Source organism: Nicotiana tomentosiformis, chromosome 7 (genome assembly GCF_000390325.3).
Source record: "Nicotiana tomentosiformis chromosome 7, ASM39032v3, whole genome shotgun sequence".
Taxonomy (NCBI): domain Eukaryota; kingdom Viridiplantae; phylum Streptophyta; class Magnoliopsida; order Solanales; family Solanaceae; genus Nicotiana; species Nicotiana tomentosiformis.
In genome coordinates this window covers 9,258,431-9,270,878 of record NC_090818.1, presented here as the reverse complement: position 1 = coordinate 9,270,878, position 12,448 = coordinate 9,258,431, and the positions used below count along the sequence as shown (strand labels likewise).

Below are 12,448 nucleotides of genomic sequence, written 5' to 3'. Positions count from 1 at the left end.
TTCGAGTGGCTGTGTTCAGTTTCCGATAGTCCATACAAATCTTCCACCCCGTGACTGTACGAATCGAGATCAACTCATTATTCTCATTTTGTACGACCGTCATTCCTCCCTTTTTCGGCACACATTGGATAGGACTGACCCAGTTGCTGTCAAAGATGGGGAAGATGATACCCCGCATCCAGCCACTTGATCACTTCCTTCTTTACTACTTCCTTCATATTCGGGTTCAGCCGTAGTTGATGTTCCCTGGAAGGTACCCATCTTCCAGAAGAATCTTGTGCATGCAAAAGGCTGGACTGATACCCTTTATGTCTGACATGGTCCACCCAATGGCAGTCTTACATTCTTGCAATAGTTACTCTACCTGCACAACTAGCAAACCAGATGATATAATAACAGGCAAAGTAGAATTAGGCCCCGAGAAAGCGTACCTAAAGTGGGCTGGAAGCGATTTCAAGTCCAGCTGTGGTGGCTCCTCTATTGATGGTTTTGCAGGTGGTATTGCTCTCTTTTCTAAGCGTAGGGGCTCGAACTGAGGTTCCCTTTTCCAGAATCGTTGACCTTCGAGAGCTATGACCCACTCTGCAACCCTTCACCGTCCATCTCTACCAAATTTATCAAGCAAGCTTCTAGTGGATCCTTGACATTAAGGGTCTCATCCTCTTCTTGCAGTATCACATCCACAGCCTCCACTAGTGAGCAGTTTGCAAATTCACTGGGTCTCCTCGTGGATTGTTGAACGTTGAATATTATTTCTTTATTGTTCAACCTCATTTTCAACTCTCCAGTCTCGCAATCAATTAATGCTCTCCCAGTGGCCAAGAATAGCCTTCCCAGAATGATGGGTATCTCTTCATCCACCTGATAGTTAAGAATAACAAAGTCTACAGGAAATGCAAATTTCCTCACTTGCACAAGCACATCATCAAGAATTCCTGTCGGTCTATTGACTGTGCGTTCAGCCAGTTGCATCAACATTGAGGTCGGTCTAGCTCTGTCAATGCCCAGTTTTGTATAGATTGCCAACGACATCAATTTTATGCTAGCTCCCAAGTCACACAATGCTTTAGCAAAAGCATAACTCTCAATAGTGCATAGGATAGTGAAGCTACCTGGATCAGACACCTTTTGGGCCATAGGTCTTGTCACTACCGCATTGCAGGTCTGTGTCAGAGTTACAGTGGACAGGTCCTGGAAGTCAAATTTCTGCGACATCAGGTCCTTCATCATTTTTGCATACCCTGGCATTTCCCTCAAAGCATCCAATGGCATTTCCCTCAAAGCATCCATCAGTGGAATATTCAATTGAATTTGTCGAAGCATTTCCATGAATTTCCTGTATTGATCATCTTTCTTTTGTTTTGCCAATATCTGAGGGAATGGTACATGAGTCAACCTCTGTCCACTACTTAATATCTTTTCTTTGTTGGAAGCTTCTGGCACAAAAGGTGCCACCTGTTCTGAGACTTGTTCACCTTCCTTCTCATTACCCTTGTCAACTTGTGCCTGTTCAACTACCACCTCGGTGAGCTCTGCTGACCCATCTGCCTCTAATGTAACAGGAGTAGTTGGCGTAGTCTCTCTCCTAGATTGAGCAAATGCTTGCTCTTTGTCTAAATTTCTTCCATTTCTGAGACGCACTGCCATTAACTGATTTGGGTTTTGCTCATTTGGGTTAATATTTGTATCTGCAGGCAATGTTCCTTGGGGGTGATTGTTCAAGTCCATAGACTGCTGTCCCAGCTGAGTTTCAATACCTTTGATTGCTGAATCATATGCTGCTAACTTTTCTTACATCTTGCCATTTGTTCCAACGAGTTGTTACAGCATGCCCCTGATTTCTACCATGTTGATGTCATGTTGTATATGAGGTGGTTGGTAGGCTAACTATTGCTAGTGTTGCTGATTATAGCCATGTTGCCTTTGATAAGGTACAACTTGACCTTATGGTCGTGCTCATCCAGAATTGGGGTTGTGTTGTGGCAGGTTGGGTCCCCATTGTTACCCACTTTGCCTCTGACCTCCAAAATTATTGACATAATTCATGTCTTCTCTGAAGCCCTGGTTGTCATTCTCTCCACTCCATGAGCACACATATGACTGGTTTATGCAAGGAGTGCACAATCCTCTATTTGTTGTATCAACAATGTGCACTTGCTTTGTACCTATCTCATCAATTTTCTTTGTCAGTATGCTCATCTGAGTCACGAGAGTGGCTATGTTCTCTGCATGGGAATTGTTTGGGTCAAGAGCAACAGAATGCACTATTGGTGTAAGTGTCGTACCTCTAGTCATCCAGCCTGAATTTTGAGCCATCTTGTCAAGAAGAATCTTGCACTCTGTGAATGTCTTGCTAAAAAATGCACCCCCAGCTGAAGCATCTACATTGGCCTTCAAACTGTCTGCTAAACCCATGTAAAATCTCTGTCCCAGCATCTGATCTGGAATGCCATGGTGTGGACACTTCACTAGCATACCTTTGAACCTCTCCCAAGTTTCTTTCAAGGTCTCAGTTGGTTTCTGCCTGAACTGTAATATCTCATCAATCTGCCTTACAGACTTGTTGGGAGGATAAAACTTGTTTAAGAATTATTTGACTAATTCTTCCCAAGTGGCAATGGAGTTTATTGGGAACGAATTCAGCCAAGTTTGAGCCTCTCCCGTCACAGAGAATGGAAACAGTAATAGCTTGATGGATTCAGGAGTCACATTCGGCTGTCTTTGGGTCACACATATTGATAGAAAATTCTTCAGATGTTGTTGTGAGTCTTCAATGTATGACCTGGAGAACAGTGTATTATTTTACAACAGATGCAACATATTGTTGGTGATCTGGAATGTCTCCGCTTGTATCTGAGGTATAACAATAGCGGTGGCCAGGTTATCAGCAGTTGGTTGTGCCCAATCATAAAGAGCAGCTTCTGGCACAAGAGGTGCCACCACTCTATTGTTTGGGTCAACCCGATTATTTCGATTGTTTCCGTTGACATCGTCCACGTTATCCATTTCAATTTTGAGTTTTTTTTGTTGTAACTGTTTGTTCTTCTTGTTGGCTCGATTTAATGCCCTGAATGCTTCCTCGGGGTCTGAGAGTCCTTCAAAAAGTTCACCAGTCCTCGAAGAGCTTCTAGGCATACACCTGAGTCACAGGAGAATTCAAGCGTAAGAATTTCAATGGAAAAATTTAAACACCGTAAGAAATTGATCTAAACTAAGAATACAAGCAATCCTTCTAAGTTGTAATAAATAACACCATTAGTTCCCCGGCAATGGCGCCAAAATTTGATCACGCCCAACTATGCCTTATAAAAAGGATTAAGCGGTCGCTGCAAATATAATCCGGTTCAAGTCCGGAGTCGAATCCCACATGAAACTAACCTATTTACTACAACTTTAAATAATACTAATGATAAGCTCAGACAACTTCCGGATGCAAGAGTTTTATGAATAATCTGTGAAATTTATTTAGCTAAGGAAAAATGACAATAAAATTAGCAATAATCAAGACTAAAATTGAATTCAAGGGTAAAAGGATCTAGGGCTATTGAGTTTCCTAATTGCCGGATTAATCCTTAAACCTTTAGCTATAATCTCGCCGTAATACTCTATGAGAATTATGAGTTCCGGGCCACCGTAATTATCTCTCGATCAATTACGATAATTTACTAGAAGCATTCTCTCGAACTACTCTAGTTAACAATTTAAGCAACTCAGAATTATCCCACCAAAGTTTCGTTATTTCTAACCCCACTTTTAAATTCAAGTAATTAATCTCTTAACTTACCCAAAAGTGGTGGTGTTCAACAACAATCTAACCAAGTGTTCTTTCTCAAGCAACACAAGGTAACTAGACATGATTAATCAAGGGCCCTTTCAATTAACCACAATACAATACGTAATTGAACAATCATAGAATAAACACGACTCAATTATAACAAAATAGAGTCAAAACTTCATCCAACAATTGGTTCCATCACACTAGATAATGTATTTAGCTACTCATACTAATGGAAAACAAAGCACTAAAATAATTCATAATCAATAAATAGAAGTATGAAAAAGAAGATAAAAACTCTTAGGAAATTATCCGTCTTCTCCCCCTTGTTCTTGCCTCTAAAATCTTCTAAAACCAGCTATATCTGACTTTTGGGCGAGTTTTGGCTGCATATGGGTTTAGGTTAGTCGCTTAGAAAATTACATAATTAACCCTGCGTGTTTGGCTTTCGTCAGCCCGTCCGCGACCGCGGATTCGATCACGGATCCGGCCGCAGATTTCCACTGCCTCACTGCCTTGAGTTCGCGGCCAATTCGCGGCCCACTTCGCGGCCGCGCACTCGGAGGGGTCGTTTCACTTGCTTTTCTCGCTCCTTTTCGACCGGGATAACCTTCGATTGGCCTTCCATACTCCATGTTGACTCCAAAACACTCATTAGCTCCTTCCTAGCTCGGAGTAGCTCCTGCAAAACATCAAATTTTTAATTCGAGCATTTTGTTATCTTTTAGCATTTAATATCAATAAAGTGCGGCTAAATTGGAGTGTAAGTAATGTCTAAATTGCATAAATATATCCTACTATCAACGGGCATCCGAAAACTTTGACAAAAGCTTCATATATACTCTCTCCGTTCACTTTTACTTATCTAGTATTCTAAAAATAGATTTTTCACTTTTCCTCGTCACTTTTAGCATATCAAGAGAAGACAATTTCCTTTTTCCTATTATACACACAACATTAATTACTCATTTCAAATTATTTTCTTAAAAATATTAAAAATATGCATCTATTAATATGAGTATCATGATAAATTATGCACTTCATTTATTATTCCTTAAGGGACGTGAAAAGTCAAAACGTGACAAGTAAAAGTGAACGGAGAGTGTACTGACAAATGTCTTTAAAAAATAGTTAGATATTAGCATAGGTCCGTACCAATCATTATGAGCAGTGATAAATTTATATTGCGTGTCATGGTGCCCTGTGACCGTCGAATCCTGGATCCTGGTTGAGGGAATATTTTTAAGAAAATGACCCTCTATAGCCCCTCAAAATTTTAATACACCATATTTTTCTCCATTGACACAAAATGACCCTCCGACCCAAACATATTACATTTAGTAGCCCGAAATGTCTATTTTATATATTTATTGTATAGTGACAGTTTATTGTATATATTTTTTGTATAGTGACAGTTTATTTTATATATTTTTTGTATAGTGACAGTCTATTTTGTATATTTTTTGTATAGTGACAGTCTATTTTGTATATATTTTGTATAGTGACAGTCTATTATATATAAATTGTACAGTGACAGTCTATTTTATATATTTATTGTATAGTGACCGTCTATTTTGTATAGTGACAGTCTATTTTGTATGTATTTTGTATCCCATACACTTTTATCTATCAAACGTGTATAGACTGTTGTATGATGTATAAAAATGTATATATTATTCTTTTACCTTAACCTTATCTATCCAATACTATTTTATATAGAAATTTATAATGTTTTCTCTTGCATTAAAACCACCAAATTGTTTACCACATATGTTAGATATATTCGTCAAAATCTCTGCAATTGCACTTTGTGTGAGACTTGGCCTCACTTTTATTTGGCAATCCTTCTGCGGAGGATTATTTTGCTAGTAGACATCCAGATATTTCCGGACTTCAAAGCATGAAGAGAAGATTAATGATTTACTATAGTACTTTTTCGTACTTTATTAGTAGGTTTAGTTGATTTTTTAGTAGTAGTTTAATTATTACTAGTACGTTAGGATTCTAAAATATTTTGTTTTATTTCAGCATTCGAATTGTGTAAGAGTTATAATTAGTTCCTTTTCTTACAAGATGTTTTGAGGCTGAGTACTTATGTAATAGTCTAATTTTACTATAGTTAGTTACAAAAAAAATTATTTTTGTTATTTGAAATAATATTATTAGCAAAAGTCGTACATAATTTACTATAACCTGTTAAATTATAAAGATTGTGTAATAAATATATATCTATCTATACTATATTAAAAGCACGAATCTCCTTAGCAAAATGTTGTTCGCCTTTTTTACCCTTTAAAAATAGAGTCCATACTAGACAAAATAGTCATTTAATTATTCACCTAATATTTCTAAGATTTTTGCTATTAAATCTTTTCCCATTTGAACTAGGCAGAAATTCCTAAAATTTAGGACTTTAAAGTCGATTGAAATTTTACCTTACTTAAAAATCTTGTTCTTATTTGAACTATATATGTTACGTAATTATAATTCTTATATGTTACTTTTCATAGAAAAAGAGTAAATTAAACTTTTGATTTAAAAAATGGGAACATTAATGATAATTCATACTGAGGTGGCATGAATTTAGACTTTAAAGAGCGTTGGGTCGTTCTTTTTTCTTTGAACAATAAGGACTTAGAATTTGAAGTATACTCAAATTTTTTATACACTTGATTGTCTAAATATTAAGAAATAATGTTTCAAAAAAATATATATTAGGAAATAATTATATGATAATCTTTTTTAAATGTAAAATTATTTTAAACTGTAAAAAAGTTGATCAATATAGAAGATATTTTAATGAGATAGAGAATGGCTATGTACGTACATTTGAGGAATGGGATATTTTACTTATGATTTTTTTCTAAAGTACTTCCTTTTCCTATTCTTATTTCTTTGTACAAATAAGATAACAATCGAGCAAAAAATTTATAAGAGTTCTTAATAATAATCGAGTTCGGATGCCTATGCGATTACCATGGTATCAATAGAATAAGGCTATACCAGTACCGTAAAATGAGTAAAATATGAGTACATTTTTCCAATTGTTGGTAAACTCTCTCAACACAAATTTTGTAATAAGTAACATGAAATATACATGCAATGCACGTATCCAAGTCCTCAAGTAAAGTTGAACGATCTTTTTACCTTTCAATCAAACACTACTATGTGACTTTTTTGACAATAAAGCAAGTAAGAGAAATATGATTAATATTTTTTATTTTGGAGCTTGCAAATTTTTGTTAATTTTTATAGTATACTATAAACATGTATTTTGAATGTTATTTAAAAAAAATTATTTTTATTAACACGAGAAACACGCACAACGCGCGTACGCTAATACTAGTTCATTAAATTGAGTGTACGTCCAATATATAACATAAATCTTTCTCGAAAGTTGGAAAGTATTTGCAATCGAGAATGTGAATTTGAATGCATATTTCTTCAATGTATTATCATGAGCACGAAAACTATTTGTTGGTTAGCATATGTTATTTGTTTTTAGCTACAAATTATAATATAAAACTATGGGCATCAACTGATATATGTTTTGGCCGAGTGGCCACTTATGTCAGAAGCTCATTTTTTATTTTGGCCACTATGGTAATACAGGAATGTAGTTTAAGTTTGAGGTATAGTTAAGGGATGCTTTTGGGCAAAAAATCCAAAAGTTTGGTATTATTTTATATGTGTAAAATGTAGCTATCTTACGTGTAAAAATAATTTTTTTATGTGTAAGAAAAGACGTAGGTCATAAAACTAAAAACAAGTTTTTAAATAGTTAAAGTTTGCATAAAAATGTCATGTTTTGCATTTATTTGATTTATACAATAAAGCTTTTTCCAATACTATAAACAGGCGTCCAGTGGTAGATCTAGGGCATTGCATTGCAGTAGAAGAAATGAAGGTTGCCCCTAGAGTAATACTACTGTTCAGAGATACTAGCGGCTTCGGCACCGCCATCTTCGAAGCTCTTCAACCTAACGCTAACTCCAACCTCCGAAGGCGGTAAGCCCGAATCCCCCCCCCCCCCCCCCCCGGGTCTCCCTCTCCCCTTTAATTGAATATATTTTCATACAATTGATTTCATTGCAGAGAAGAATCGCTGGATTTATCCTTAGAACGTTACGGAATCAAAGATCAAAAGGTTTCGGTCGAGATTGTTCATTTTCTCGATGGCTCAAATCTCTACGAGGTACTTTTTTCCCTTTGAGTGCATCTGGTATAGGGGAAATGTTTTTCATTTTCTGTATATTTTCAGTATTTTGGATACATTTTTCAGTCCTTGGTTATATGTGTAAAAATAGGTCTTCTACAAGGTGAATGTGACAATATATAAGAATATGGTTTAAGTGATAGCGTGTAGTTACCCTGTACATGTGTTGGTGGGAGTTATCAAGTAACTGGTGGCACTAGCGGCTCAAGCCCCAAGTTTAATATGAGGTCTAAATTTTTAAAAGAAAGTTATAAGTCTATTCTTCTAACTTTTTGAGATATAATGTTAATAATTTTTTTATAATCGATTTTCTCTAATAATTCTTGATCGATTGATAATATAGCCAACATATTTAATTTTTCTTGAGATATTGTTGATCTTAGATAATATTTTATAAAGCAATAGAAGTATATAACTATTGGAAGCTTAAAAGTACTGCTGAACACTTGAACTAGTGAAATCTTGGAGAAGGAAGGTGAGTAATGAAATTTTGGAGAAAGAAGTAAGAATCAGTGTTTTAAAAGGCGTGGGCGTAAGGCGAGGCGTTTATTTTACATATGCATCAGCGGGACGTAAGCCCCATAGGTATTTAATTTTTAATATTTTATAAAATAATATAATGACATTTAATATTTATAAACAGGTAAAATTGCATAAAAAATGAAGAAAACTATATATATGTGTGCTCCATCCCCACAAAAAACTAATCAAAACAATCTATTATACGTTACTTACAAGCACAAGTAATTTGAGTCTAAAAGAATAAAGTTTTATATATGGAGGAACAAAAAGTATGATTAACCTGCAATTTGAACTTTGAATTTGCTGCTATGAAGAAAAATGTAGTTCTCTTTCTACTTGTAAAAAAAAATTAAATATTCGTTGCTTTTGGGAGATATTAGTGGACTAGCGGACAAGATAAAAAATTGGGAAAACCATGAATTAGGGCTTAAATCAATAAAAAAAGTCTTTACTTTTAAATTTAATACTTTTGAGTTTCTTTTTAAACTTTTTGAGTAATTACCAAACTGACTTTTGAGAATTTGGGTATTATATGAAGGACTAATTCAACAAATTTTGTTTTAATTTGAAAAAGTCTCTAGGGCTTACTCCTTACTAAAAAAATGCTCCCTGAACGGCCGACGTACGCCCCGAACGCCCGGGCATACGCCCCAAATTGCGGGGCGTACGCCTCTTGAGACTTTCGCCTCACACCATCGCCCCAGGGCGTTTTTGGTACGCCTCGCCCAGGGGCTCGTCCCGGAAACGCCTTTTAAAACAGAGGTAAGAATATCACAGAGAAATACAAAAAATATGTAGGTTTTTCTGAAATATGAAGAGATTGGAAAAAAGAAAGATTGACTTGGACAAATTAAGGAAGAGAGAACAAAATTTTGAATGAAGGAGTGAAAAATGAAAAACTAAAAGTTATGAAAACTATTAATCTACACATTTTTAAGTAAGTCAAATTATTATTTTATTTATATATCTAAAAAGTTTTCTTTCCTTTATATTAAAAACTTTAGTTTTGTATTAAAAATACTAAATAAGTATTATTTTTTAAATACCTAACCTATTATTTTTTTTAAATGTGCCCCCCTAAATTTGGGGCCTAAGACACACGCCTTACTCCACATAAGCCGGCCCTGCCTGGTGGAATAGTCGAGGAGGTACGTGCAAGCTGGTCCGAACACCGCACTTAATTATTTTTTTGACTTTATTGCCAAAATTTGTAGGTTTAAAGAAGTGATGCAAAGTGAGAGTTGGGATATTTGTAATTGAAGGAAGTCATTTTCTCTGTTTTGGTAGAAAATATTTAAATTAGTTTCATTGAATAAAAAAGGAATTGGTTTAGCATTTTGCTCTTGGGAATTCTAGACCAAGGTTTGATGTTTTTTTTCCTTCCTTTTCTAAGGTGTCTGTGTTGCTTTTGGAAAATTACAAGCCTCCAACACTTGCTTGCGCTCTCAATGAGGTTCTCTCATTGTTAGTAGGAGATGGGTCATCAAATATGCCCACAATTGTAGCCCCTTTCTTTGTGGCTGACACTAAGCTTAAGATGGAAAATAGAACTTCCTTTGGAGTTGACAACATCTCAGTTTATGGTTTGCAAGTAGGTGTCTCCAGTGGTCTTACTAAAGCTTTGATCACGAATTTGCAAGGCCCACCCCCTTCGTTGCAGATTTTCCACGAAGAGTTGGCCTGCTTACTTCAGTTGGCTCGAGTCTTGAAAATGCCTACTTTAGTTATAATTGGCAAAAAAGGTCAAAAGTTGCATTGTAAGACTTCCGAAGACGAACTTCAGGTACGTTATAAATGTAATATGCTTGTTCATCAAATGGATTATTTTCATGCTTTGAACACGAGGCTTCTTCCCTGTGGTATCTAGGTTTTTGACATCATGCCGAAGTAATGAAACAGAACAGGACTGTGTTCTGGGCTTCTCAGTTTCTTATGTAAATTTTAAGATCTAATCTTTTGAATGATTTAATCCTGAGAAATTGTTTTTCTGCATGTTTTATAAACTGAAGGGAAAAGGGGAGGGGAGAAAGCACTTTAAATAGAGTAAATTTAGCTTCAGCGTAGTTTCTATTGTTATATTCTATAGCAGCTGGCCGAGCTGAATGGCTTATGTATTGCCAGGCAGTAAGTTATTACAGCTGCAAAAATGAAATCTGAATGGCAAGAAAACCAGCTCTTGGTTGCTTAAGTTCAAGCAGATCAAGATAGACAAAGCCTTACATTGTCTTTGATTGAATATAATCAACTTTTTAAAGTCTGATAACATTATTGGTCGCCTTTTCTGTGACAAGTAACACAAAAAACAACTTGATTAGGGATTTAACTTACTGCTGGAAGAAAAGCACTTTTAATAGAATAGATTAGTTAGGGGATTTAGCTTTGTTGCAGTTATTCGTGATAATATCCTATTGCAGCTGGCCGAGCTGAGTGGCTTATGCATGCCAGGCAGTAAGTTAATACAGCTGCAAAATTCAAACATGAGTGGCAAAAAAACCAGCTCGTGGTTGCTTGAGTTCAAGTAGACCAAGATAGATAAAGCCATATATTTTCTATTGGTTAAAGCTAATTAAATTTTGGTCTTTATAAAATTAACATTACTGTTTCCTTTTCTATGACAAGAAACCGAAACAAATAACTTGACTAGGGAATGTACTACTGAAAATAAGCTGAAACAAAGCACTTTAAATAGAATGTAACTCTCTTGCAGTTACCCTTGATATATCCTATTGCAGCTGGCCGAGCTGAGTGGCTTATGTATGCCATGCAGTAAGTTAATACAGCTGCAAAATTCAAACCTGAGTGGCAAAAAAACCAGCTCTTGGTTGCTTGAGTTCAAGTAGATCAAGATAGTTAAAGCCATACATTCTCTTTGGTTAAATATACATCAGCTTTTAAGTCCTATAGAGTGATATTAACACCATTGTACCCCTTTACTCTGACAAGTAACAGAAACAAATTATTAAGGAATGAACATCTGAAAATAGGAGGCTGACTTGTGGATGCAACTATACATTTTAAAAATTGGTAATTGCTCTGAAGGTGTCTTAAGCAAACCAACATTATGGTTCAAGGGATTTGATTGATAGAGCTATCGACTTGAATATTATGCCATTATCATCTAAAGTTCCCTGACCAGAATGACAGATCTACCTGTCTTTGATTTGATTAATTTCTGATCCATATCCAAGCATTTTCTTGGGGATCTCCCTTACCATTTCTGTATATCAGTGGACGGGCTCGATATCCTCGATAGAGCTAGCAGTTAACCCCCCCCCCCCCCATCCCCCTCCCATCCCCCAGTGCACTTATCCAAGAAAAGGATGAAAAACATATAAAATATATTAATACATCGTATCTCACTTTCTAACTTCCAGGTGATACATGAGATAGGACAGCATTTGGCTAGCTTCTCATCTCTTAATTTCTCAGCAGAAAAGATAGCATGGGATGCAACCAAGTCTTTGAGAGAAACTCAAGAGCCTTGGCGTGCATTATATGGGTGAATCTTGCCACAATCAGGAGCTAAGTATTAACGCCGATTCATCTTTACATGGAGTGTTACTAGTTTCAGTATGCTCCTGGCAGACCTGTGGGAAAGCACAATTGCGTCTGTTGTTTCAACTCGGAGAGACCCAATTATTCCGAGAGGCAGATGACTTACTTGACCGTATTCACTTTCTCTTATGACTTGAACCTGTATTCTTACTAAGTTGTTTGCCTGTGAAACAAAATGTAAAGTTCCGAGATCTACTGATGACCATTCTAAATTTTTTTCTGTATGTGATGCGTTGTTTAACTAGTGAAAACAAGTCCATCTATAGAGTATACATCAGTTGGTCTAAATATGAGATATATGGTGGCATTTGGTTCAAAAAGATGAAAAAGATTTTCTGCGATTTTTTTTAGAGAAAAAGCTCAAAATAGTCAACTATCTT

General features: G+C 35.9%; 2 protein-coding genes and 1 non-coding gene across 4 annotated transcripts; 2 read left to right on the top strand and 1 right to left on the bottom strand.

The window, feature by feature from the left end:
• Nucleotides 1–570: 570 nt before the first annotated feature.
• On the bottom strand, nt 571–2,475 carry LOC104112107 (uncharacterized). Its single transcript, XM_070179895.1, has 3 exons — nt 2,166–2,475; nt 1,397–1,766; nt 571–1,276 (listed from the first exon to the last, which is right to left on the bottom strand). The coding sequence occupies exons 1-3, from the start codon at nt 2,473–2,475 to the stop codon at nt 571–573; spliced, it is 1,386 nt and encodes a 461-aa protein (XP_070035996.1).
• Nucleotides 2,447–2,553, top strand: LOC117280522 (small nucleolar RNA R71). The gene has a single exon (XR_004511049.1). It is a non-coding gene; the product is annotated as a small nucleolar RNA R71 (small nucleolar RNA).
• Nucleotides 2,554–7,605: 5,052 nt separating this feature from the next.
• On the top strand, nt 7,606–12,407 carry LOC104112106 (uncharacterized). Of its 2 annotated transcripts, XR_001972467.2 has the most exons (5): nt 7,606–7,783; nt 7,871–7,970; nt 9,907–10,296; nt 11,888–12,250; nt 12,363–12,407. XR_001972467.2 is itself a non-coding variant. In XM_009621947.3 (4 exons), the coding sequence occupies exons 1-4, from the start codon at nt 7,677–7,679 to the stop codon at nt 12,014–12,016; spliced, it is 726 nt and encodes a 241-aa protein (XP_009620242.1). In that variant the 5' UTR covers nt 7,606–7,676; the 3' UTR covers nt 12,017–12,292. The 2 variants fall into 2 exon arrangements, 1 of the variants encoding a protein (XP_009620242.1); XM_009621947.3 differs by lacking the exon at nt 12,363–12,407 and having other exon boundaries at nt 11,888–12,292.
• Nucleotides 12,408–12,448: the final 41 nt, after the last annotated feature.

Excerpts from the sequence above, each read along its gene's own strand:
- LOC104112107 (XM_070179895.1), bottom strand. The coding sequence starts at position 2,475 with ATGCTAGTGAAGTGTCCACACCATGGCATTCCAGATCAGATGCTGGGA. Across the intron at positions 1,767-2,165 it reads AAAGAAAATTGATGAGATAG|CAATCAAAGGTATTGAAACT; the intron begins GTACAAAGCAAG and ends CATATGATTCAG. Across the intron at positions 1,277-1,396 it reads ATATTAAGTAGTGGACAGAG|GGAAATGCCATTGGATGCTT; the intron begins GTTGACTCATGT and ends GGATGCTTTGAG.
- LOC104112106 (XM_009621947.3), top strand. The coding sequence starts at position 7,677 with ATGAAGGTTGCCCCTAGAGTAATACTACTGTTCAGAGATACTAGCGGC. Across the intron at positions 7,971-9,906 it reads ATGGCTCAAATCTCTACGAG|GTGTCTGTGTTGCTTTTGGA; the intron begins GTACTTTTTTCC and ends TCCTTTTCTAAG. Across the intron at positions 10,297-11,887 it reads CTTCCGAAGACGAACTTCAG|GTGATACATGAGATAGGACA; the intron begins GTACGTTATAAA and ends TCTAACTTCCAG.